Source organism: Danio rerio, chromosome 9, assembly GCF_049306965.1.
Source record: "Danio rerio strain Tuebingen ecotype United States chromosome 9, GRCz12tu, whole genome shotgun sequence".
NCBI lineage: Eukaryota > Metazoa > Chordata > Actinopteri > Cypriniformes > Danionidae > Danio > Danio rerio.
This window is the reverse complement of record NC_133184.1, coordinates 4280800-4308293: the sequence shown is the minus strand read 5'-3', so window position 1 is coordinate 4308293 and position 27494 is coordinate 4280800. Positions and strand designations below refer to the sequence as shown.

The following is a 27494-nucleotide window of genomic DNA, read 5'->3' as shown; positions in this document are numbered from 1 at the left end:
TTCAACTATACATTTTAAAACCATTTAACAGAATAAAGGCCTATAATACAGCCTATATAGGAGTTGATCTGAAATAAAAGATTTAAATTCAGTCTATAATTTCACTAGTCAATTCATAGAGTAGCCTAGTGTGTTCATCCAAAGACTATAGAATTCACAAGACATGTCACTCGTATCTTTTTGAATGAGGAATAGTGTAACTGCCAATATAGTGAATAAAACCCCGCCTACTAGTACAGGAGCCAATTATCGATCGCTATATGGTCAAAAAAGCACGCCTTCTGGTACAGGAGCCAATCATGATCGCTATAGACTGACAATAGTCTGGGGGAGGGGCTTGGACCTGATGTTAGTTTCTGCAGATTTTGTGTGATACAGATGTTTAGAAATAAAACTAAAGACACAGTTGTTGTTTAATTTTATTGGTGATTCCTAATATGAAATTTAATCGTAAGCTTGGAAAGCCATTTTGGAAAATTTGATGTTTGCCCTTTCAAACAGACTGCCGAGAATACTGCCCGATAGTTGTTTCGAAGATGGCCGCTGAGTGAAATGACTTCCCTGAGTGAAGGGACTTTGGTTCAACTGATCCTGTACATTTTATAAGATTTTTATATGTTTGCTAATTATTAAAATTGAGCTAGATTTTGTGCTATTGGATTGAAAGATCAAAGAACAAGAACTGAGAAAGCACAACCAGCTCACAGACCCGCCATCATCAGAAAAATGGAGGAAAGAGTGGACAAAGCTACATTTCACATCCATTGACTCTTTACTTTTTCATCACTTTGATAACATTGGTATAATCCCTTCTGTGAAATAAATGTACATTTTACAAGATATCAATTTCCACAGTACAGCCAGAAGAACAGAACTTCATGAGCATTCGTGAGAAAAGCAGATTCCCCCAGTCTCCATACATCAACAAAACTACAGCTCATGATATAGAGCTCCATTAGACAAGCAAAGCACCAAATCAAAAGGCTCCAGCAAGACAGATTGAGCCACTTAACCCTCAGCATATTTACTTCTGGAGCGCAGGGTGCATGAGGTGATGGATGTTGCGTGATGTCACATTACCGCATGCTAAATCACTAATAATCCCTGCTATTGACTGCTGCAGCAACACGCCGTCAACGTGTCATGAATTACACTTAACATTTCACACAAGGGTCTGATTGGCAGCTGAAGAGGTAAACAGCATGTTCTTCGAGCACATCTGGCACTGCTCAGCTAAAAAAAAAAAAAAAAACTCCCAGCATTCCTCTGTAATCCACCTGGTGTGTGTGTCCATTCATTCATTTTTCTTTGGCTTTGTCCCTTATTTATCAGGGATCGCCACAGTGGAATGAACCGACAACTATTCCAGCATATGTTTATGCAGGGGATGCCCTTCCAGCCAAAACCCAGTACTGGGAAATGCCCATACATACACTCTCACATTCACACTAACATGGAGTGTGTCTCTATGTTAGTTTATCCAATTCACCTATTGACCTTATTCTTCAATGCGGAAGTGTTTTTGTGATCGTTTTAGAACTTCCAATTCAGTTTCTTATGGGAGAAATGACTAGGAATAATAAATGGGAGAAAACGGTCAAACTGCTAGCGGTACAAATAAGTGTTTGCATGACTATACAGACAAAATTAAATAAGAAAATATCAGTTTGCAACATTCAGCAGTGAAACAAGCTGTTTTTAATGTCTTAAAATGAATGGAAGTGAACGAGACTGGAAGTCTCAAGCCAAAAAGATTCAAATGGCTGTGCCCGCTCATACGTGGATAATAATATCTTTGGAAACTGGAGCTCCCAGAGGAAACCCACACCAACACGGGGAGAACATGCAAACTCAGTAACGTCAACTGGCCCAGCTGGGACTCGAACCAGCAACTGTCTTGCTGTGAGGTGACAGTGCTAACCTCTGAGCCATAATGAAGCTTTTTCCTCAAATACAAAATTAAAACAAAATCAATATTTTTTTTGTTTTATAGAGAGCCGGCTCTAATCTTTTTGATTAGCATTATTGTTTTTGGGTTGTGCAGTTTAATTTGCAGAATTTCTACAAAGTATGTTGTGTACTGTAAACTTTTTTGGTCACGTCAGTAAAGCACATTTATTTTCCTCATTTCAAATCTAAAATATGTTTTCAGATTGATATTTTTCTGATCCCATAACTCTGTGGTGATTTATATAAATATAAATATTTATAGGCGAGGCGCAGTAGGTAGTGCTGTCCCCTCACAGCAAGAAGGTCGCTGGTTCGAACCTCGGCTCAGTTGGCGTTTCTGTGTTGTTCTCCCTGCCTTCGTGTGGGTTTCCTCCGGGTGCTCCGGTTTCCCCAACAGTCCAAAGACATGCGGTACAGGTGAATTGGGTAGGCTAAATTGTCCGTAGTGTATGAATGTATGTGTGTGTGTGTAAACTCAATAAAGAAAAAGGTGCAAACCTAAGAATTTTTATATATTTAACATTAATATTTTACAGTCCAATTGTATTCAGGTATATAGTAATTGAATAATCAAACGTAAAATAATACTGCATACTGTTCTTTTTATAAACAATTCAATAAAAGGAATCATTGTTAATTTGTCAAACGTACAAATGGTAAACTTTCTTATGCCTTAATGGCTTTTATTGATGCTGAAATGATATATTGTGCAGGCCTAGTGTCCACATGACCACACTGTACCCAGAGTTTTTAAAAATCATCACCTGATACTGTGCTTTTATGTGGACAAACAGTCAAACTGCATAGAAAAAGTGCAGTTTGTAAAAAAAAAAACTGTTTGTGTAGACAGGGCCTTAATTACGCGAGAAATCTGAGAAATTCATAGGAATTAGCCACTAAATAAAAGTTGTAAGACAGCATTAGTTTGTTTTTTTTACCTCTTTAGTGTGCGTGTGGAAAGAGACGGACATGTCCAGCAGTAGTTTTCTTTGCTCCACTCGCCTAACAAAGTCCTGGATCCTGACTTCCAGGTGTCGCGCTGCCTTGTAGATCTCCTCAGGGTCACACTCGCCCGTCTGAGCCAACTGCTCAGCAGCTTCCAGCAGCTTATCTGCATTAGTGTATGTATTCTGATAAGGCACAAAGAAAACACAAGGGAAATTGGATCAATCGATAGAAATGAAGACGAAATAAACTTCTTTCCAGGGATAGGGAGTGACTTAGCACAAATACTTCGTTACTGTACTCGACTTCCAAAAATGTAAAGTTTCGCACTGCATAGTATGGCTCAATTAAGTTTTAATCTTAAATGCTACACAAACATATGCACAACATTCATTTATTCATTTTCTTGTCGGCTTAGTGGCTTTATTAATCCAGGGTAGCCACAGTGGAATGAACCGCCAACTTATCCAGCACATTTTTTCGCAACCCATCTCTGGGAAACTTCCACACACACATTCACACAAACACTAAGGACAATTTAGCCTACCCAATTCACCTGTACCGCATGTCTTTGGACTGTGGGAGAAACCGGAGCACCCAGAGGAAACCCATGCGAACGCAGGGAGAACATGCAAACTCCACACAGAAACACCAACTGAGCCGAGGATCGAACCAGCGACCCAGCGACCTTCTTGCTGTTAGGCAACAGCACTACCTACTGCGCCACTGCTTCGCCCCACGACAATTTAGTATATACAGTAAATGGAAAAAACTAAACAGAAAAGGTGTTTTTCGGTTACCACCAACAGAGTTAGTGGAAAAATAATTTCAACCCAAGCTCATTCTGAAAACGTAGTCCCGCGGACGTTTCTGGAGACAGCGGAATACGTCCTGGGAGGTACGTATGGCTGCATTTATTTTTTTCAAGTGAACGCTACGGGGCGGTGTGACGCTGTTCCCTTTCACGCTTGCCGGCCGACCGCTTACCTCCTTGTGGAGGGCTTTCCCGCTGCAACACGTTTGTCCACTCAGCTCACCGTGTACGTCGGCAGGCTTGAGATGCAGAGAGGAGTTGACCACGGCGATCGGTTTCGAGTCCGGGGAAGAGCGGTTCCAACAATCAGGTAAGACAAAAACAGAATCTCAAAAATTAAGTGAACGAGTTTCGTAACAGGGTGAGAACGCGGTGAAATCCGAAAACGCGGTTAAAAAAAAAAAATCAGGGCTTTTCTTTTTTTGGACGGCTTTTGTAAACTGTTGCTCGGGTTTATGGAAGTGAGCGGGTGGGTCAATCGGTAAAATTGGTTGGGTTTAGGGAAGGAGGAGGGCGGGTCAGCCGATTGGCCGGTCGCGCAGTCAATCATCCGGTCAGTCCGACAGCGGCCTCTGGTGGGTTCACGCGAGAACAGTGCGGGCGCGATTCGCAAAAACAAAAACTGCAGCCGTACGTACCTCCCGGGAAGTATTTCGCGATCTCCACAAACGTTCGCGGGACTACGTTTCCACAATGAGCCTGGGTTGAATAATGTTGTTTTCACTTTGAAAACCCAGATGGCAGATTGTTTTGCTTGTTTTAAGGACAAAAATCAGTTCATTTGGACTTACTATTTCAAAACCAAAATTTTTGGCTTGTCTATAAAATTAATTGAAGAAATGTTTAGATATTTGGACTAGAAACAAGACAAACTTTAAATAAGTAAAATATGTTTGCAGTGTACATTTTCTCTCACACACATATACATGGTACATCACGCATAAAACATGTCCAGAAAGTGTCTGGAGGCATCCGTGTCTCATCTTCTCTGTATATCATATGTCTGTTCTTGTATATTCTATGTCTGATAAGCAGATGTACAATAGCCGCGAATTTCAGTTTCACTGGTTACCAATAGTGGCTGAGCCAAAACAAATCCCGTATGCTTATTTAGACGGAGTCAGATTGTCTCGGGCCCTCTTCGTGACACTGAGACTCATGATCTGACGTCCAGACTATTATGGATTATTCATCTCAGGGGAATTATGTGGATGCGAGAGCCAGGGCTTAGTGTATAGTGATCCGAATCTCCTCAGCTTAATGCTCAGCTTTTTATTTAACATTGCTTTAACAAATAACAGTTAACACCTGATACTATTTTACAATGACAAAAAGTACAAAGTTTGGCACAATGGCTCAGTAGTTAGCATTTCTATGTGAAGTTTGCATGTTCTCCCTGTGTTTGTGTGGGTTTCCTTTAAGTGCTCCGGTTTCCCCCACAGTCCAAACACATGCACCGCAAGTGAACTGGAAGAACTAAATTGGCTATTGTATAGGTGCGTGTGTGGATGTGAAAGTTTATGGATGTTTCCCAGTGCAGGGTTGCAGATGGAAGGGCATATTCCGGAATAGTTGGTGGTTCATTCCACTGTGGCATCCCATAATAATTAATAAAGTAAGCCTAAAGGCTGGTTTATACTTCTGTGTCGAGTGACTGGCATGACCCACGGCGCATGCCTTGCATGCTTCATGCTTCTGTGTGCTCTTTGTGTTGCTCTGGAATAACACTTCCGAAACGGTAGCTGGTGTTTCTTCGCTGATGTTTTGTTAAAACGTATCTAAAACTCACTCATTCAGAGGCGGGAACCGGCAGACGTGTAGCTGCACCCTTATCCTATTTTTGGATAACTCGAATTCTGATGCATCATGGATGGATTCACCCTGAAGGAGGTTTAAATAAGGATTTGGATCTGACAGCCTGTGGACGAAGGTCTTGACTAGGTGTGGTTTGGGTTGAATTGGGTTTGGATCTCACCTGTGCCACCTCCTCAAAGTCATCATGGCGTTTCTGGAGGGCTCTGGCTCTGTGCAGGGATTTGCCCACACCAGTGTGTTTGCTGAGGAAAGCCTCCCCGTGATTCTCTATCCAGTCAATCACCTGCAACACACAAACACACATAATCCATTCAGTGCATGGACAAAACAACACAACACAGAGTTGAAAGACAGGCTGTCAAGCGCAGTTCATTTTTATTAGGCTGTTCAAACAATATGATATAAAGCCAGTTTACAGAACTGAATGTTTCCTATTACATTTAAGCATTTTTTACATTAACAATGGATTCAGTTTACTGTATTTACTGTATTATACTGTTTATTTGTTGTATATCATTTCACTTCAAGGAAAATGTATGTAAAATGCTTGAAATGTACCCGCAATTACATGAAAGTTTCCATTGGTCAGCATTTCCTCAAACATTTAATCTAGTGTTAGTTCATCTTATTTTCATTTACTTTGTGAAGTTTATTTATAAACAAATTTCGAGAGGATCATGTGCTAATGAATGCTTGCATCCGGCAAGGCATGATTCAATTTTATGATTCATCAATCAGACGATTCCTAATCCACTATAAATACCCTTGTGGTGAGGGGGCGTGGCCGAGAGCCGTGGGAACGGAGTGAGGCCACCGCGTAAGTGGATACACCTGCGGTGCGCACCTGCTTCGGATCCCACGGAAGGAGCTCTGGACGATAAAAGGAGGAACGATGGCAGAGGAAGCCGAGAGAGGACCGGGCCCGGGCATTTTACTTTTGCTTTCAGTTTGATGGCAGTCTCCTTGAGGAGCTGCCGTCCGTTTGTTTTGGTTTAGACGGCAGTCTCCGTGAGGAGCTGCCGTTCATATTATAAATAAATATTTTAAACTCTGTCGGTTCTTCGCCTCCTTGTTCCCGGCGGCCAAAGGGCCGTGAACTTCATTACAACCCTAAGTTCCATATGACAGCCATCTTTGTTTTGAAGATTCCCCCCTTCCACCCCTACACCTCTTCCTTTCCTACATAGGTGGCACTGCGACCCAGTGGTTAGCACTGTTGCCTCACAGCAAGAACGTCACTGGTTTTAGTCCTTACCAAGCCAGCCAACGTTTCTGTGCGGAGTTTAGACGTTCTCCCCATGCTCACGTGGATTTCCCCCGGGTTCCCCGGTTTCCTCCCACCGTCCAAAAACATGCAACTTAAGTTAACTGACTAATCCAAATCGGCACCATTGATATGCTCCTAGTAAGTAGTTATCTCTTAAGAGCAAACACTATCTGTTCATTAGCTACTACAGCAGGGGAGTTCTCGCCTCTCGCCTTGCAAATGGGAGGGAGCCCCGAGCTCGAGGATCTTATGAGCTCAAGGCTCTCTCCCCAGGACAGCATGCCAAACAAGCTTCATAAACAATCATCAGCTAAGTGTGAACTCTTGAAGATTTTGAACTATTTCAAAATTAATATTGTTAGTTTAGGTCAATTCAATAGTTTTAAAAAATACCTGTTTGGTTTTTAAACTGTTTATCAACTAAACATCGGCACCATGAAGTCAGATTAATAAATATATTGGCTTTTCAATTCTTACTTCTTAACAAATGGTAACTAAAGGTACCAAATAGATCCTTATGGTTAAGTATTTCTATATTTAATATACATTGAACCACTTAAACAGCAAAATGATCTGTATTGAACTCTAGTTCCTTTAATGTTAGTAACCAACACCAAGTATCCACTCTCCACTTCTGTTTATTTTTAACATTGCGTGTTTTCAAATGACACATCGATAATCAAACATGCAAACAATTGCGTCAAAGCGCTCTTGTTTCTACTACACTGATTAAAGTGCCACTGAACGTTCTATAAACAGCTTCCTTTTTCACATGCACATTAGCAGTTGTTAATGAGATAAATATAGCCCTGCATGATGAGACCGAGACAGGAAATGACTGCTCACAGCAACGGTTTAGTCACAAACACCTGTTTGGTCAAGTTAATCCACTCAGAATACTATAACATTCAGTGTTTGATTACCAAACAAGCAGACATGCTGTAAAAATGCTGGCTTCCATCCTTCATGTTGTCCCAACACAAAGTTAACTTAATTGTTTTATGTTTAATCTACTTATTTTTTTAAACAATCAAGTTGTCGCAAAACACTAAAGACTTGTGTTAATTCAAATAATTTTAAATAAGTAGTTTGAACAAGCAGCAAAAGTCACTTTTTGAGTGCATTTGTCTTTAATAAAATCTGTGTCGTGTTTATAGTTATTGTTTCTGCTCTGTAATGACTGTTTATACTGTATAAAGAACTCCACCTAATCAAACTTGCAGTGTAATGAGAATAATCTGATACAAGAAATAATCATGAGGAAAATCATGAGTGTTGCTGAAACATTCAGGCATGTGTATCCTGAATGTTGACATAAACCACAACTGAATTGTTGGACAAAATAACTTTTTTTTGCACATACCATGCTTTAACAACATCGGTCTTTAGTGATGTTAAAATAAAAAATAAAAAGTTCACAATCAAAATAATGACAGATTATATCTGTAAATACCAAACACATAGGCCTCTATTTTGACGGTCCATGCGCAGAGCGCAAAACGCAGGGCGCAAACGCTTTCAGGGCATGGCAGAACGCATTTTTGCTAATTTAAGGACGGAAAAATACGCTGGTCTAAAAGGGTTGAGTTTATTTTCTTAATGAGTTATAGGTGTGTTTTGAGAATAAACCAATTAGAGTCTCATTTCCCATTCCATTTAAGAGCCTTGCGTCGCGCAAAGAGCACATTCGCTATTTACATGACGTAAAGTAAGTGTAAGTGGAAAAACTGAACATTTTACTAGTACGAAAACGGTTAAATAAATCATCTACTGCGCGAGAATGAGAGATAAATGATCTACTTTCACTTTCGCTCTCGTGGATAGGGAAATCTTTACGCACAGACAACAATTAGCCTATAAATAATAAATTCCGTTTGTTAAGCGCAAATATTCGTTTCAAAACTATTTCTAAATTCAGTTCTAATTTCCAGCAAACAAATAAATGAATAACAATAACGAAGTGAGCTCAAAAACCTGAGTTATATCCTAAAACACATGCTGTGCCCCATATGGTCTAAAACCTGACAGGTGGGCAAATCTAAGCTTGTTTTTAATAAAAACAAATATAAATATGGATATAATAGATAATAACATTATACAAAAGCAAATTGTTATGAATGAACTGAAAAAGCCTCCCGAGATGAAGAAGACATAAAAGCAGTGATTTTTCATATTTATGTAGGCTAGAAAATAATATGTTTTGTAATATTTTAATCCTTTATATTTATATCCTATATCTATTCTTATTATATCCTATATATATATCCTTAATATTAAAAAATATTTTATATGTAAAGATATTTGCGTATTGCTCTACATCTTGTGTGTATTAAGCAGTGTGTAAGCGAGGCACAACTCTGTGCTCAACTTTAGACCGAGTTTGTTTTGGTCTATTGAAAAATCTATTATAGTTTCTTGAAACAGCAACGCGCCAGCAGTGCGCCTCAGAACACCTTCCTTTTTAGACTAGAACGCCTATGGGCGCACATATGAGCGCTAATGCATTTGCTATTTAAACAGCGTAGTGCAACGCCTCAAAACAACTCTTGCGCCAAGCTGAAACTAGCAAAAGACTACTGCGCCGCGCCTTGCGCCACACTGCGCCAGGTGTATGATAGGGCCCAAAGACTACTTCGCTAGAACAAGAGATGAGAACGCCAGGTCTGGAAACCCCTCTGGCCAGGGGAAAAAAAAAAATCCCAAATCTCTGTTCACAGTGTGCTCTTGTGGTCAAGTTTTTACCTCATGTTTTCTTCCTTTTGATTATCCAACATTGCTGGTTTCACACTGAACGTGGAAGACGTGATTGAGTCTCATTTCCTAGTCACAGATTCTGAATAGTTCGGACCATGGGACTGCCTCTGTTATCTCGTTTGCAACCCAGGCTCATTGTTGATATGTACCCCTATATACATTTCTGGAGATCGTGAAATAGTGGCGCACTAGGTAGTGTTGTCGATTCACAGCAAGAAAGTCGCTGGTTCGAGCCTTGGCTGGGTCAGTTGCCGTTTTAGTGTGGAGTTTGCATGTTCTCATGCGTTCGAGTTGGTTTCCTCCGGGTGGTTCGGTTTCCCCGACAGTCCAAAGATATGCGGTACAGGTGAATTGGGACGGCTAAATTGTCCGTAGTGTATGAGCATGACTGAGTGTATATGGATGCTTTCCCGAGATGGGATGCAGCTGGAAGGGCATCCGCTGCGTAAAACATGTGCTGGATGAGTTGGCGGTTCATTCCGCTGTGGCGACTACGCCAAAAAGAAAATGAATGAAAGAGATCGTGAAATAAGGAAGTACGCTTTTTGCAGTTGTTGTTTTCGTGAATCCACCAGAGACTGCTGTGAATGCTTTTTCAGATCTCAACTTTCTTTTGCGAGTGCCATTCGCGCCTGCTATTCTCGTGTAAACCCACTAACGACCCAACGTTATCTCTAATGAGTGTAGTGGCTGAAATATTTCTGTTGTGTCATGTTTGGTGAAGACAGCCAAACTGAATCTCACCACATTGTGAATAAAGTTCTGAAAGCACGGGGCACAAGACTAAATCTAATTAAATGTTTTTTTTTTTAATTTTTATAAAAAGGATATTGACAGTGAATTGGCATAAATGAGACATGCAAAGGGCGAAACATATTTAGCATATGAACATAAACATGACTTCAATGAGTATGAGCATGGGAGGTCTGTTCATTTACTCTAAATAACTCAGCCTACTCATTACCTGTATTTAACCGCACACTTGAAGAGATTTGGCCCCCATTACTCAAGAATTGCAAACATTTCAGGGTGAGGCAAACTAACATCACCAAATATGGCTGATAATTACAGCCTGTCTCCCAGAAAACATCCAGCATGTTGATATCTCATTCAAATCATTGATCCAGATTTATTAGAGCCGTATGTTTGTATTTAAAGTCTTCAGCAGGTTCTATCGCAGGCACCCGATCAGGGTTTGGAGAGGGAAACCTAACTCCAGAAATAGATTTATTTAGCTTTCACGCATAGCATAAAATCTGAGCGATGGTTGAACGAATCAGCAGGTCAAACACACTCTAAACTCTCAACCTTAAGAGGTCAAATACATTTTTTTCCTTAATAAAAAGCAGTGCGTAGATCTGACACAGAGTGCATCCCGTGAGATACAATACATATGATATTTTAATGTGCACAAACTAACTAAATGTCAGGTTTGAGGTTTGGAAAGGATGAGGACTCAGTTGCAGGGACAAATAAAACAAAGAGATTACAAAAACTACCCCGAAGGGAAAAACATAACTGAGACACAAAAACAAACTTGACTGGGCTGACAGGGAAAAGCAGGGCTGGACAAGACTGGACACGACTAGACAGGACTTGATACTGGAAAGAAAGATGATGAACTGGCACAGGACAGCAGACAAGAGGAAGCTATAAGCAGAAACAATTAACAAACAAACAGGCAAACATAAGCGATGTTGACCAATTTGGCATTGTACAATGTCTAATGTGAAACATCGCAATGGATGATGGCATCATCATCATAGGTGGTGGTGAATTAATCATTTATGAATAATTAATTGATTCATAATGAATTAATTATTTGTAGCCTACCATTTCAACTAATATGAGTGCTTTACCAGAGAAAACTCAACCTGAGCACCACATACTAGACATGACAGCACTAGTGTCTGGACTCCAAAACAAAAAAAGAACAAGACGAAAGTGACAGAATTTTGACACTAAATAAATACACAGTGTGTAACTTAGTTATGTGGAAAATAAAGTTATTAATTTTTCATCATAGATGTTTTAAATCAATACTGAGTTGTATTTTATTGCTCAACATTATGAAAAAAAAATTTTTTTTGGGGGGGGGGGGTATCTACATGACAGAATACGCTAAATTACATTTTTAAACAACCTATGAAATTCAATGGCTTTTTAATCATTCATTCATTATTTTTTTGTTGTTGTGCTGAACATACAAACTACACAATACAGAAAGAGCTGTGAGGTAGGTTTACAGATATGTGCATACCACAGAGACAATAAAGACTAATGTTTCATCCCCTTCATTTCCAATATGATCATATTGTTGCATCACTTCACAATTTAGCATCACTAAAATTAAAGAAGATTTTTAAAATTATTAATAATATTCTATGATATTCTATTACAATAATCCATCCAAAAATATACTTAAAAAATACATATATATATATATATATATATATATATATATATATTTATATATATATATATATATATATATATATATATATATATATATATATATATATATATATATATATATATATATATATATATATATATATATATTTATATATATATATATATATATATATATATATATATATATATATATATATATATATATATTACTGTATAATATTTTAATCATTAATTCAGCTTTACATTTATTTAGATTATTATTATTATTATTATTATTATTACAGGATTATCATTAATTTGAATATATTATTATTATTATTATTATTATTATTATTATAGCAATAAACATAATAAAATAATAAAAATAATGATACATTTTCCCTTTTTTCTTTCTTCTTTTTATCTTTCTATATAGCCTGTGCTTTCTATATAGAATGTGGCTAGCAACACCATCATTTTATTCATATATATATATATATATATATATATATATATATATATATATATATATATATATATATATATATATATATATATATATATATATATATATATATATATATATATATATATATATATATTGTTGTTGTTATGGTAGTTGTTTATCATTTTTTCTTAGATCTGTTATGTTCACATTCATTTATCAATCTGTCACAGTTTCAATAAAAAAATGATTCAATCAATCATTATTATTGAATATGGGTTTGTGAATTATTATGATTATGAAAAATTATGAATGTCAAAACACCTCGGTAAGTATTATTTTTCAGTGCTTCGAATTACAAGTACACAAGACATGTTCATGCTCATAAACCACCTAAACTAGGTCATACCGATGTCATTTTTCAATTTCAGTCAACATAAACAAGTACAAACAACACAAACAACAACATAAACAAGTACAAACACACACAGAAAGAGAGAAGGCTCAGAAGAGAAGAGTAGGTTTATGCTTTTAGAAATACAGGAGTGGAGTATTGTCAGTTTTATTGTTGAATGTAATGGAGATGTTATGCATGTTCCTCCTGTGCTGTTCTCTGGCCTCCATTGGGCTGCTCGGTTTGTCGTTACAGTATTTTAGCTCTTTGGTTCTGGTTCAGATCTTGATTTGGCGGAGTTTGTTGGCTGTTTTTCAGGGCTGACCCGCTCTGATAAACCTTAAACTCAATCCAGCCACAGACCTACTGAAAGAGGCTAATGGAGAGATATTAACTGCTCTCCTGGGCACAAAGCCGACACTGAGAATACTCAAAAGAATATAAAAAAACATCTATAAAGCCAACCCAAAAAAAGACCACTAAAGATTATTTGACAACTCTGAATTGACGAACTGTTGACAATTTTGATCATTCAGCTTTCTGCGCTTCACTATTATGGATGAATTACAGCACATGTCAGACATGGGAAAATATAATAGTAAGATTTGAAACCAGTATACCCTTGCAAGAATGTAGCGGAATGGTTTCATGATAAAATGAGCAATCTAAACTAAAGTTATGGAAAGAAGATATAGTAGATGAAATATCTCTAGAAGACTGGAATGAGGCATTTAGGAAAGCTCAGATACAAACAATCAATAGTAGCCTGAAACTCGTACAGTACAAATGGTTAATGCGAACATACATACAGTAACTCCTGCTATATTGCACAAGTTTAATGATAATATTCCAGATACCTGTATAAAGTGCAATGAGGTAAGAGGAACACTTTATCACTGTACTTGGGAACGTATGAAAGTGAAACCCTTTTGGCAAGATGTTATTGAAATAATTGACCAAATTTTATTAAAAAAATTACCATTAGATCCTAACTTCCTGTCAGCCCTTTTTTACAAAGCAAAGAGGTCAGATTCATAAACATGTGTATTTTACAAGGTAAACGTATTATTGCTCTTAATTGGAAAAATATAAATGAACCAAGAATAGGAAAGTGGATTAAAGAAATGGCATCGCATATGTCAATGGAAAAGATCACGTACATTGTCAAAAAGAAACAAAATGTGTTTGAAGATATCCGGAGACCTTTTAATAACTTTCTAAAGTACAATGTAAATGCTGACGGTCTACTACAACAAGAACAAGCTTAAGAATATGGGAAGTATCATGGTCTAAACAGACTACCTGATTTAAACATATTCCCTTTTTTTTCTTTTTTTTCTCTTCCCCTTTTTTATTATATTTATTTATTTGTTTATTTATTATTATTTTATTTATTTAATTTTATTTATTTATTTTTAAGGGAATGGGTTGTTGGGAGGGAGAATGGGGGGTAAAAAGTTTGCTGTGCCTTCATGATTATTGTTCTGTAATTGTGTAATCTGTTGTGATATGCAAATTGAAAAAAGTAATAAATATATTGTACAAAAAAAATAAATAAATGAGTGAAATCTCTTGGTAAGTTGTGAATAATGTATTTTTGTTGTTATTATATTGCATTGCGGCAAAGATGCAGAGTTTGGAACAATAGGAACACCGAGGGGCTTTTTTTTACACAATAATGTTTTCAGACAAACTTTGTGTGCATTTCGTCTGTTTGTTTACATGACTTTGGTTGGGTATCATTAAAGGTGCAGTAGGTGATTGGATGTAAGGATAGCCTGAGAGAGTGAAAACACACAGTGTGTGAAGATTAATATACCTGTTGGACGTCCTGCTGGAAGACACAGAGCTGCAGTCTCTGATGCAGACGGACTTTACGGTGCTGCCAGATGTTCTCCAGACGTCTCTGATGATGCAGGACCTCGTGGACCACGTCCAGTATACAGTGCACGGCTTTAGAGTAGTTCGCTGTCGCAGTCAGTGACTCTGCGTTCCCAGGACTCAACGGCCGCTGAAGAACGTCCAGCAAAGCCTTACCGTCCTGACTCACCTGCAGAGAGATGAAAAAGATGACAGCATTTAATAGTTTACTAGGTATTTTCAAAGATTCTTGTATTCAGTTTAAAGTGCAAAGAAATTAACTAGATTAGTAGGTTCACTAGGCAAAGCTAAGCGTTCCTCTGTTAAATGCAACTCAGGCTCATTGTTAATACGTACCCCTTTATACATTTCTGGTGCGAAATACATCCCAGGAGCTACTTTTTTTTTGTTGTTGCAGTTTTTGTTTCGCAAATCCATTAGAGGTCGCTTTGTATGCTTTTTCAGGTCTCAAATTTATCTCGCGAGTGCTAGTCCACTAGAGGCCAATGTCGACTGAGTGACAGACCGACGAACTGACTGACTGAACGAAAACCCCCACTTACTCCCTTTGTCATGTCCTTTGTCATGTCCTTTTGCATGTCACACTTACAGGTTGTGGCTCTGAGTCCACAGCTTCAGCTTGATGGAGCTGCTCCTTTGAGGAGATTTTAACCGAATCCAGCACTGACCTGAGAGACATTCTGCAAGCTGTCCTTTGTCAAATGCTTGCTATATATTTTATAATTCTCTGAAACCTAATTAATATTGAACTGTAAGCACTTTTCTCTTTGTGTTGGGTCCTTTGAAAGCCCAAATACAAAAACAGAAGTGAAAACAGCAGTGTTTGGATGCCATTTTAGCTTTCTCTGCAATCACAATACAGTGCCTCTAGCCACGGCCCTTAGATGCACAGTGTGTGTTCATGGTTAAATTATGTTTGCGATCTCACTGGCCCGGATGTATTTTTTTGTAGTCCCCAAAGTTCGTTCAATGTAGGCTTTGCTAAGCTAACTCTGTAAAGGCCAAGATCTCCTTTTGCATTGAACTTTGAGCATTTTACATTCAGAGATGTTGTTTATGTTCACACAGCTACATTACAGATGAACTAAAGTCTAAAATATGATATCGTGGTAGACCACCCATTTAATTTTACATATTATTATTGATTAAAAAGTTTAATAGGATTTATTACAATTTAATAAAATAAATACCCTTTGCCCTGGAATTGTCAACTTTCACTATGTATAACTATTTGACAAAAAAAAGAAATATAACAATTAAATGTAACTCCTTAATTATAGTTAAATTATTTTTCCACAAACAAATCCAGACTTTTCTATCCACAGCCAAATAAAGATAAACTCCCATGTTTCCTCTTTGTTTTTATATACATTTCAAATGCTCAGCTTCTACATATCCTGACAGATTAATGCCAAGTTTAGACTGCATGATTTTTAAAGTATTCGTGTCACAGATGTTTTCACACTGCATGACTATCTGAGCTAGCGTTTTGTCGCTGCTTTGTTTACACTGCAAGATGGATCGCGACAGGGACTTTCACATTGCATGACTTTACTATAAGAAGAATCGCCGAACTTCGTCCAAACTACGTCTCACAGCCAAAAACACGTAGTATATCTTTTGTTATTAACTACCTAATGAGAAAGAAGCCTTTAATGGGGTAGAACATGTACATGTTTGCTCACCTGCGTTTAAAGGGAATTAGCCATTTCTCCTCAACTTTGATAATAAACTAATTTCTTTCTGTATGAAACGTCAAACAGACACGTTTGCTCCTGAGTCCTGTCAAACCTCCACTAGTTTTTCCTCCATTTCAAGTGTCCAAATAAACTGAAAAAGAGCGCTTTTAACTTCTCCCCCAGCCTCCCGCTGGCCTGTAGCAGGTATACGCACACGCACACACAAGTGAATGCCGCTCTCTCATTGGCTGTAGGCGATCGATGATGTTATTTTCAGTCAAAACTCATTTCACACGGCATGATTTGAATCGCCGACAGCTCCAGATATTCAGCACGCCAAATATCTCACAGGCATCGGCGACTCAGCAGCGATTCTCTCAGATCGCATCTTTGATCGTTCATACTGTGTGATTGTCACTCACGTGCACGAGCAGCGATTTGCCTGCGATTTCAGGCATTTGTCTGCGATTTCTCAAAACCTGTCAGCGACCCAAAATCAGGGCAAAAATCACGCAGTCTGAACTAGGCATAACACAACTAACCCTGAACTTTTCTAAGCAAATGACTGATCCAGCATTGCTCGTTAAATGTAAATTATATTCACAATAGTTATACATGGCGGAAACTGAGATACTGAGACCCAAAGATCTGATTGTGTGAAAACCAACCTCAATTCTAAACAACAATGACGTTGAATTTTGACAAGTTTTAAAGAAGATATACTGTATAACAGAACACTTTCTCTAATGGCAGATCTTTTAACAGCACTGTGAGATAATTATTCAGCCATACATAGGGCAGATAAAAAGGGTGGAGGAAGATAAACTAAAGTAGTACAATAACATTGCTGCATTGTCTTCCTGTTGTGTCTTCAGATTAATTAGGGCCGGTTCACTAAATTGTTAGTGTTTAAACAATATTAATTATGTAACATAGGCACAGAGACCTGTCATCCACTCTGGTCAGAAAACACTGATTATTGTCCCAGAACAATAATAAAAGGCTAGAGTCGTGTTCTCACCTCAGTGTATGCTTGCGTGACTTGTTCATAGAGCGTCTGATGGTGATGAATGGCCGATTCCAGATCCTGCATCTCTGATGGCAAGCCGCCTTCACTGCACATCTTACACCATGTTTCCACACCAGACAAAAACTGCACAGACAGAAGCATGCACAATTAGAAATGATTAAATCACTGCAATTATTATTTCAAGGTGCTGCAGAATAAAAATCTGTAATTAAAAGAAGAAGCATGTGGTCTATTTAACTTAATATTTCATTAGTTTAACATTATATTGTGACGTTTGCCTTGTATGTTTGTAATGAGGCAACAGGCACACGTTTATATTTGTAATGAGGCGAATTTAATGCATGATTATGCACTGTGTCATATCACTCCGCTCATACTGATGATCTTAAATGAATCGTATGCAAGTCTGAAATTAATTCCTGTCTGTGTTTTCATATATCTTAACACTAGAACTAAAGAGGCAGTCATTTTGACAGTTTTTAACTGTTGCAGCTGTTAAAATAACATCATTGCTTTATTAAAAAGACTACACACACAAAAGTTCTGATTATTTCTACCAAGAACTACTATAGCAGTCAAAATGGCTGTATGCATTTCAGCGTCTGGTGACTTGTGGCGTGCCTCTGTTGCCTTGCAACTTCCTGCATAAAAACATAACTTTCTGATGACAAAAACATAACTTTAATTGACATATGTCTTTCAGAATAGCATATTCGGCGCCTTGAAATAGCCTTCTTCCCTGCCAAGTGAAAATAAAAGTGAGGCACGGACATTCACCTGTGGTCTAGTAGGCTAATTATACATGTATAGGCTGTATTAGCAAAATATAGTTTTCTTAGGGTGATGACTTAATTAAATATGATGACAGACATTTAAAGCTTAATTTTATTATTTTATAGAAGCTTTGAATTTAAATATGACTGTCATGATTGTCTGTAACCACCAGAGGGCATTGTAGTTCGCTAGTGAACTCTGAGAGCGAACTATAGTTCCTAAAGACTACGGCTGCGTCCGAAACCGCCTACTACTCAGTAGGTACTGCATTTGAATGTAAACGTACTATCTTGGTTTTTCTGTTACTGCATGATATCATCGTTAAATGCAATTGGATCCTACACCTTTTTTGTCTCCGTCCTGTCAACAAACCGTGACAATGACGTGACAATAAAACATCTTATATGAACGGTCAGAATGACTGCTATGGTAATTCTAGTAGTCATAGAATTCTGGTAGCTCCAGTGTTAAAGCTTCAAAATACAACTCTTAATACATCTCTGTTGATCTCTTTTGTCAAATAAAATTGTAATTTATCCAAAATTTCATCCACAACACAACTCGGGTGTAAAAAAAAGGTTACTTTGGTGGGTTAAAGATATCTCAGTCAATCCTTCCAGCTAAAATAAACCTCTGTATACCGATTTATTAAAATACTTTTTGACAAATAAAATATAATTATTTTGCACATGTTTATTTTATCGCAGTACATCACACTACACTATCTGACAAAAGTCTTGTCGCCTATCCAAGATTTAGGAACAACAAATAATAACAATACTTCTAGTTGATCATTTGGTATCTGTAACGATGGGGGCGAGTGACAGAGACAACTGGAGGTAAGATCCAGGTTTATTCAAGCAATGATCAAACTGGTGCAAACGGGTATATTCAGGCAGTCCAGAATCGTAGTCTGTATAACAGGCAACAGGTCAAAAGGCAGGCGGCTAAACAGGAGAACAAAGGTAAACAAGGCTAGGGTCTACCACGAAGATACAAGACAGGGAGAAACGCGTTGTAAAGTAACTGAAACAGCTAACAAGACTCGGCAACCTGGGTGAGTGAATGAGTGGTTTATGTAGGGTTACTAATCAGTCTCTGAAAGTCCTCAGGTGTGCGAATGTAATCAAGTTGGATGAGTGAGCAGGCGTGAGTGTCTGGGAGAAGTGCATGTATGCCTATGTAGTCCAGAAGAAGGCGGAAGTGTAGTCCTAGTGTTCATGTGAGAACCAGCGATCTCTGGGGAGCGATCGCTGGTTATGTGACAGTATGGTTTATTTGATTATGCTTATTTTACCAAAATAAAATATGATCATGCCTTGATTTGATTATGTTTAATTATTTAATTAGGACAGTAAGGTCTGACTTTGCTTAGACAAAAGTCTTGTCACTTAATAGAATCAATGTTCAGTATAGAATGTAAAGTGCAGTGAAAAAATAATTGCTATTGTGTGACTCCCATGAGCTTGGAGGACTGCATCCATACATCTCTGCAATGACTCAACTAACTTATTAATAAAGTCATCTGGAATGGGCTTCCAGAGTTCATCAAGATTCTTTGGATTCATCTTCAATGCCTCCTTCTTCATCTTACCCCAGATATACTCAATAATGTTTACATCATAGATCAATTTAACATCTTGAATCAGGGCATTGTATGGAACTTTTATTAGTTTTTGCATTCTGTGAGACCTACACAGATGAAGTAATTAGGAATTTTATACCTGTTCAGATTTCTGATGGAAGACGGCAGACATGGCAAGGATGGTGCTGCGTTCATCGAGAGCAGCCGCGAAGCTCTTCCACTCCTGATCCAGCTGAGTGCTGATCTGTTTGATCTGCTGAGCGGCGTAGTGGCCCGCCTCCGACAGCCGCGACGCCACCGACATGATGCGGTTTATGTTCACATAGGCATTCTGGGAAACGGGAGATCAAAGAGCATGGCAGGTGTTGTAGGTGAAAGTAGGAGCCATTTACACATTTTGGCATGCTCATAATACGCCTGGATGTACTTTATGCCACTTATTACATTGCTACTAGTAAAAAATACTAGTAACAAAAACATTATTCTGAGCTCTAATAGTTTATTAAGTCTTTAATACAAAAACGGCTGAATGGAGCATAAACTAACCTATTCATTATTCAGTCACAGGATGGTGCCAAACAGTCAAAACCTGTGCCGTGACAGTCAAGCATATAAATATGAATGTGAACGTATTTACTGAAGGTCGAGATTATTTGAAGTTCCCTGATGAGCCTGTGTTATTATGGCCCATTTCCACTGAGTGGTACGGTACGGTTCGGTTTGGTACGCTTTTTTGGCCGTTTCCACTGTCATAAGGCATACCAAACCAATTCGTACCGTACCACTTTTTCGGCACCCTTTCAAAAGGGACTCAAACACAAGCAAGGGTACCAAAAGGCAGAGCTAGAGGCGCAGCTGAACGCTTTTGGTTTACTGAGATACGTCATTCGCTTACGCAACAAGCCAGAATGTAAACAAAAGACCCGCCATGTTTGAAATGCACAGCGAGAGATTACTTGCGCTCGCCGCGCGTCTATATCTGAAATAACAAACTACTTGAGCTGATAATAATAACGTCAATGATTATTGACAAGCTTTGGAAACCCGACCCTGTGAGAAGCTTACAAACGCGAGAATGACACATTCAGAAAGGACAAACGCGATAATGGAGTGCGGAAAAAAGGGGAAGCCAAGCAGCACGTTATTTCTTCAGCAAACGTGAACAAACTGCCTTGTTTTCATTTTTATCATCACCTTTTGTACTAATATGAACTGGGAATGATGGAATGACTCTCTAACAGAGGCTGCATGACATGTGCTGCTGAAGATTACAGACACAGATAAGAGGTTTTCACTGACTGTAGGCTATACTTTGTGTTGTTTTGAACCTAATTAAGGACGAAATGTCTGCTGTGTGTACTTTTTCTGTAGTTGGTAACGTATCGGGGACTGTAAGGGTCTGTATGTGTTCATATATGTTCATTTATTTATTTATTTTATATAATTACAAACGTTACAGTAGGCTATTTCGCACTGTCATTAATCTACAGTTATAATCAACTCATGTTCATAGAAAAGTTAGTAATAAACATTTATACACAAGTATTTATGTGTGTGAAGCGTCTGTTTTGTAAGAAATGCTTTTCATATGATATGTGAGCGACCTGTGCAGCTTTTTTGTAGACAATTTCTCAAGCGAGCATGACGTCGACTGAAACTTTGTCATACACCACTCCCACCAAAAGGCTACCCTTGCTAGTGAAAACGCAAGCCTGATAAAGGTGACAAGTACCAACCCGAACCGTACCGTATTGTACCAGTCAGTGGAAACGAGCCATTAGATTCAGTGGTTGTTATCCTAGAATAACATACTTTGGAATGTTGTGACTGACCAATCAGAATCAAGTATTCCAGGCAGCCTTGTAATAAATTTTTGTAATTAATTACTATTACTAATTAGTTAAGTAAACAGCTACACTGTAACAAGGAAACCAGTGACCAAAGATAATATATTTTGCTGCAATCAGATGTTTTAGATCGATGACATATTTCATGGAAAGTTTAGAGTTATTGGATCGAGTTTCATTCTGCATACGCCACTATACTACAGCTTGGTTTCAGATGCACTTGATGTGAATGTGCTTGACTGCCTGGATAGAATTGGGTTGTTTATTTGCATTATTATTTCACTTTCACTAGCTATGATAAGGACACAAGAATTCAAAAGAAACTCTATTCATAAAAACACAGATTATTCACCCACACTGGTTTATTTGTAATAAATAAGGGTAGAGGAGAAATGCCTTTCAGATAGAGGAGCGTTTGTCAGTAGCTATGTTTCCATCCAAAAATGCTAATTAACTTTATGCGTAAAACGGGATTATCGCATAAAAGATGAGCGAATAAAGCAGCGTTTCCATCCGACGAGTCTAAGCGAACAAAATTGTCACTTCCTGACAAACTGGCGCCAAATATCAACAGTAAAATCAGAATTTGCTGCAGAATGAGAAGCTGCGTAAATCTTTTCTTTATTTAATGACTGACTTGCGCCTCAGAGGGCAATCCTGACATGCAGTGACCTTTTTTAATACGCATACTGGAATTTGTGCGGTAAAAGTTTCCATCGCAGTTTATGCGCATCTTCTCTTATCGAATAAAACATTTATCCTACTTAGTTGTTTTTTATGCGCATTTTCAAAATTTACACTGCAAAAAAATGCTTTTCTTACTTAGATTTTTTGTCTTGTTTCTAGTCCAAATATCTAAAAGTTCTCAAATCTAGAAGCATTTTCTGGACAAGCTAAACATATTGTCTTGTTTTAAGAAATAATACGCCAAAATACAGTGAGTTTTTCCTTAAATAAGCTAAATAATCTGCCAATGGGGTAAGCAAAATAATCTTATCACAAATCGAAAACAAGATTATTTTGCTTACCCCATTGGCAGGTTATATTGCTTGATTTAAGGAAAAACTCACTTTATTTTGGCGTATTATTTCTTAAAACAAGACATTATGTTTTGCTTGTCTAGAAAATGCTTCTTGATTTAAGAATTTGTAGATAATTTGGACTAAAAAACAAGACAAAAAATCTAAGTAAGAAAAGTATTTTTTGCAGAGTATGCACATTATGGCGTTTCCATCAACTGGTTTTTATGCGCATATGCAAAATGTGCATAAAAATAGGTGGATGAAAATGTAGCTAGTGTTTTTTCAGATATCGCTTTCCACACTCGTTCACACACAAGTGAAAGCAGGGTGTCTACAGGCTTCTAAAGGTTCTATTTAAGACTTTTTTTTTTTAATTTTAAACAAAATAATATTTAAGACCATTTTACAGTACAGAATTTGCACAAAAAAATCCTTAAGCCTATTAATTATACATATAAAGTGTGAAAAAACACAAATTATTATGAATAATATTAATAAAAAACATGATATTGGTTCCATCAAACAGCATTAGCAACACTAACAAAACATAAATTCCTAATGTCAGTAACTTTGTCAGTACCCAACAGCTTATGCCTATTATTAAATTAAACATAACAATATTTATTTGTAAAGTTTTTATTATTGTTTATTAGATTTTCTGATTTTGTTTGATTTTGTTCTGGTAGGACGTTTGCTGTAAACAAACTTTTTAAGTATGCAGCAAAATAGCTTGAAGGAAACATAAATGTTTAATAAGGCTTAAATTACATTTTAAGATACTTAACTGATCATATTAATAACAAAGTGTCACAAAGGTTACAACAGACCAACTTTGGCCTGCAGGCTCTAGTTTGGGAATCTTTTCTTTTAAGGGATGCAAAAATTAACATTTAACCACCCCAAATTTTTCTGAGTTTTTTTATTTTTTATTTTATTTTATTTTATTTTTTTTTTGTTGAACACAGAACAAGATATTTTGAAGAAAGCTGAAAACCTGTAAGCACTGACTTCCAAAGTAAGAAAACCAAATACAACGGAAGTCGATGCTTACACACAGTTGAAGTCAGAATTATTAGCCCCCCTTTTAATTTTTTTTTTTTCTTTTTTAAATATTTTCCAAATGATGTTTAACAGAGCAAGGAAATATTCACAGTTTGTCTGATATGTTTTTTTCTTCTGGAGAAAGTCTGATTTGTTTTATTTTGGCTAGAATAAAAGCCGTTTTTATTTTTTTAAACACTACTTTAAGATCAAATTTTTGCCCCTTTAAGCTATTTTTTATATATTTTACAGAACAAACCATCATTATACAATAACTTTCCTTATTATCCTAACATGCCTAGTTAACCTAGTTAAGCCTTTAAATGTCACTTTAAGCTGTATAGAATTGTCTTAAAGAATATCTAGTCAAATATTATTTACTGTCATCATGGCAAAAATAAAATAAATCAGTTATTAGAAATGAGTTATTAAAACTAATATGTTTACTGTATTTCCAGCATTCTTTCCCATGTCTTATTTTGTGTTCAACAGAAGAAGAAAAAAAGATTTGGAAGTAAAGAGTGAGTAAATGATTTTTGGGTGAACTTACCCCTTTAATAACACAATTTTAGATTTCTCAGTGAACTAATCCCTTATGTACTTTATTGTGTGGACAACATCAAGTAAGAATGTGAAATCACCAAAAAAAAAAAAAAATAAATAAATAAAAAAAAACTATCATCACAGACTGACATACCATTGAGTTCATGGCAAAGTGGTTGTGTTGCGTCTGTAGCTCCACAGCATGCTGGTAGCTCACACCGATCTCCGTGTGGCTCTGAAGAAACAATTCCTTATTGTGACTGATCCAGTCAAACATCTGCAGAGAGACCAGGAAGAAAAGACCTTTTCAAAAATAATCCACCATCCATTCCTGTGTCTTTACACATCGCTTACACATCACTGAAGGTTCGTTATCACCATCATACACTATTAATTAAACACACGACTAATGAATTACAGACACACAACAGATAACAGAATGACAAATGTAAACATCTGAAGCATTCTGTTCCAGCAGATGATAAGGAACCCATTTGCGGTGTTGCCGTGGCAACACTTGTAATTAAGACAAATGCATTTGTTGATAAAACACTGCGCTGAAACACTGATATCAGTTGTTGGAGCTTTTAAAGGATTTACAACTATCTTGAACATACACATTCTGCTCTATTATTGCCTTCTTGCCAATGCCAGAGTTTGCCTTATATACATGCAGTGTTGAGGGTAATGAATTACAAGTAACACGAGTTACAGTTGAAGTAAGAATTATTAGCCCTGCTTTTCATTTTTTTTTAATATTTCCCAAATTATGTTTAAAAGAGAAAGGAAATTTTCACAGTATGTCTGATAATATTTTTTTCTTCTGGAGAAAGTCTTATTGGTTTTATTTTGGCTAGAATAAAAATTTTAAATAAGTTTTTAATTTTTTGATATACATTTTAAGGTCAAAATTATGAGCCCCTTTAAGCTAATATTTCTTTCGATAGTCTACAGAACAAACCATCGTTGTACAATAACTTGCCTGATTACCCCAACCTGCATAGTTAACCTAATTAACCTAGTTAAGCCTTTAAATGTCACTTTAAGCTGTATAGAAGTGTCTTGAAAAATATCTAGTCAAATATTATTTACTGTCATCATGGCAAAGATAAAATAAATCACTTATTAGAGATGAGTTATTAAAACTATTATGATTAAAAATGTGTTGAAAAAATGTTCTCTCCGTTAAACAAAAATTGGGTACAAAAATTAACTAATTTAATAATAATTATTATACAATATACAATAATTATTCAGGTGGGCTTTAACTGTATGTATATATATATATATATATATATATATATATATATATATATATATATATATATATATATATATATATATATATATATTTATATATATATATATATATATATTATATATATATATATATATATATATTTATATATATATATATTATATATATATATATATATATATATATATATATATATATATATATATATATATATATATATATATATATATACATATGAGCAATATCACACGAGTAGCAGTGCGATATGGCTGTATATTGCCATATCCTATGATGTATATACAGCCATATCGTGTGATATTGCGTTTATACAACAGTTTGACGGCAAAATCAAACACGGAAAGTCCCAAAAACCCTTTTGTATGAGGAACTACTTTCTTCCACGTTGGATTCAAATCATAAGCTGACAGTTAAACAGCTGAGCAAGCATCTTTTAAAGTTTAGATCTGTAGTGTCTGCTTTTTGCTGGCTGTATGTGGGTGGAGTAATACACAAAGGGTAAAGAGGCTGTACGGGTGCTGATATTACTTAAATATATCACGGCTATCAGCTATCAAATATAATAGTAATATTATATATATATATATATATATATATATATATATATATATATATATATATATATATATATATATATATATATATATAAATAATGACAGAACTTGAACCTATCCCCTAATTATTAACAGGCAGACTATTACCTTTATATTATATATCACTAAAAACTCAGAAATTATGAATAAATCCTATAAACATTTGCTAATTAGTGAATAATATTACTTAAATTGATTTAAACTGATTATATAGGGCAATACGTTGGCACTGTTGCCTCACGGCATGAAGGTCTCTGGTTTAAGTCTCGGCTGGGCCAGATGGTGTTCCTGTGTGGAGTTTGCATGTTCTCCCCATGTTGGCGTGGGTTTTTCTTAGGGTGCTCCGGTTTCCCCCACAGTCCAAACCAGCCTGATCTAAGTATTTTACGTTTTGCCAGTTTAGTGGCTAATTTGTACGAAATTGTACGATTTTAAAAAGGAGGCGTAGTAACCCCACCCCTAAACCCAACCGTCATTGGGGGAGGAGCAAATCGTACTAAATGGTACGAATTAGATCGTACGAATTCATACGAATTAGCCACTAAATCAAAAAAGTTACGAATTGCCGTGAGATTGTGTAGGTCCAAACACATGCGCCATAGAGGAATTGAATAAACTAAATTGGCCGTAGTGTATGAGTCTGTGTGTGTGAATGGGTGTATAAGGGTGTTTCCCAACACTGGGTTGCAGCTGGAAGACCATCTGCTGCGTAAAGCATATGCTGGAATAGCTGGCGGTTTATTCCACTGTGGCGACCCCTGATCAATAAGAGAATACGCTGAAGGAGAATGAATAAATGTACATGTTTTACACATCAAATGTATAAAGAAATGTTTACTACATTCATTCACTGATAAACATGCCTTGATGTGTACATGACAAATGACAAATGAAGCCTAATAAAACATGGAAATACAAAATACAATTACAAATTCTGTCCATGATTCACAGCCATTATCTCCATCATCTGCTTCTGCATTATAAACAAAGTATCCTTCAAAACCAAATAGCTGTCTAAAATAAATATTTAATTAGAACTTCAAATTAATTGCGCCCACGGTGTAATCAAGATAAGAGCAAAGAGGCAGCTAAATTGATAATCTAGTTGACTGCGTTCCTATTACATTAAGCGGTTGTTTTAAATCGAATGTGTCTGGGCTGCTTCTAGGAGAAGTTGGACAGAGGTATTAATTAGCAGAATGACTGCTCCATCCTGGCCTTTAGACATTAGGAGGCCTGGCACATTGACAGACAAATGATTTTCAATCCTGTACGCTCGCGATGAGAGAAAGGTTGCGTGAACAGCTTCTAAAAATAAACGTCTGCGGTCTGAACGAAATGAAATTATCAGAACAAAGCACTTATGCATACTTAGCTTCAGACGGGCCTCCACGTCATGTCTGAACATTTATCTCATGCTCACCCCTATCATAAAGTGGGGATGG

General features: G+C 36.8%; 1 protein-coding gene across 11 annotated transcripts in view; it reads right to left on the bottom strand.

The window, feature by feature from the left end:
• Positions 1 to 27494, bottom strand: part of kalrna (kalirin RhoGEF kinase a) — a 273633-nt gene that overhangs the window by 136052 nt on the left and 110087 nt on the right. For all 11 annotated transcript variants that reach the window (XR_012385103.1, XR_012385104.1, XR_012385105.1 and 8 more), the window contains exons 6-11: positions 24335 to 24457; positions 19867 to 20058; positions 17360 to 17491; positions 14598 to 14828; positions 5685 to 5807; positions 2889 to 3080 (exon numbers count right to left, since the gene is read on the bottom strand). Coding sequence is in view for 6 of the 11 variants with exons in the window: in XM_017357741.4 (XP_017213230.2) it covers positions 2889 to 3080; positions 5685 to 5807; positions 14598 to 14828; positions 17360 to 17491; positions 19867 to 20058; positions 24335 to 24457 (993 nt within the window). In the remaining 5 variants the exon portion in view is untranslated. The remainder of the gene's footprint in view (positions 1 to 2888; positions 3081 to 5684; positions 5808 to 14597; positions 14829 to 17359; positions 17492 to 19866; positions 20059 to 24334; positions 24458 to 27494) is intronic.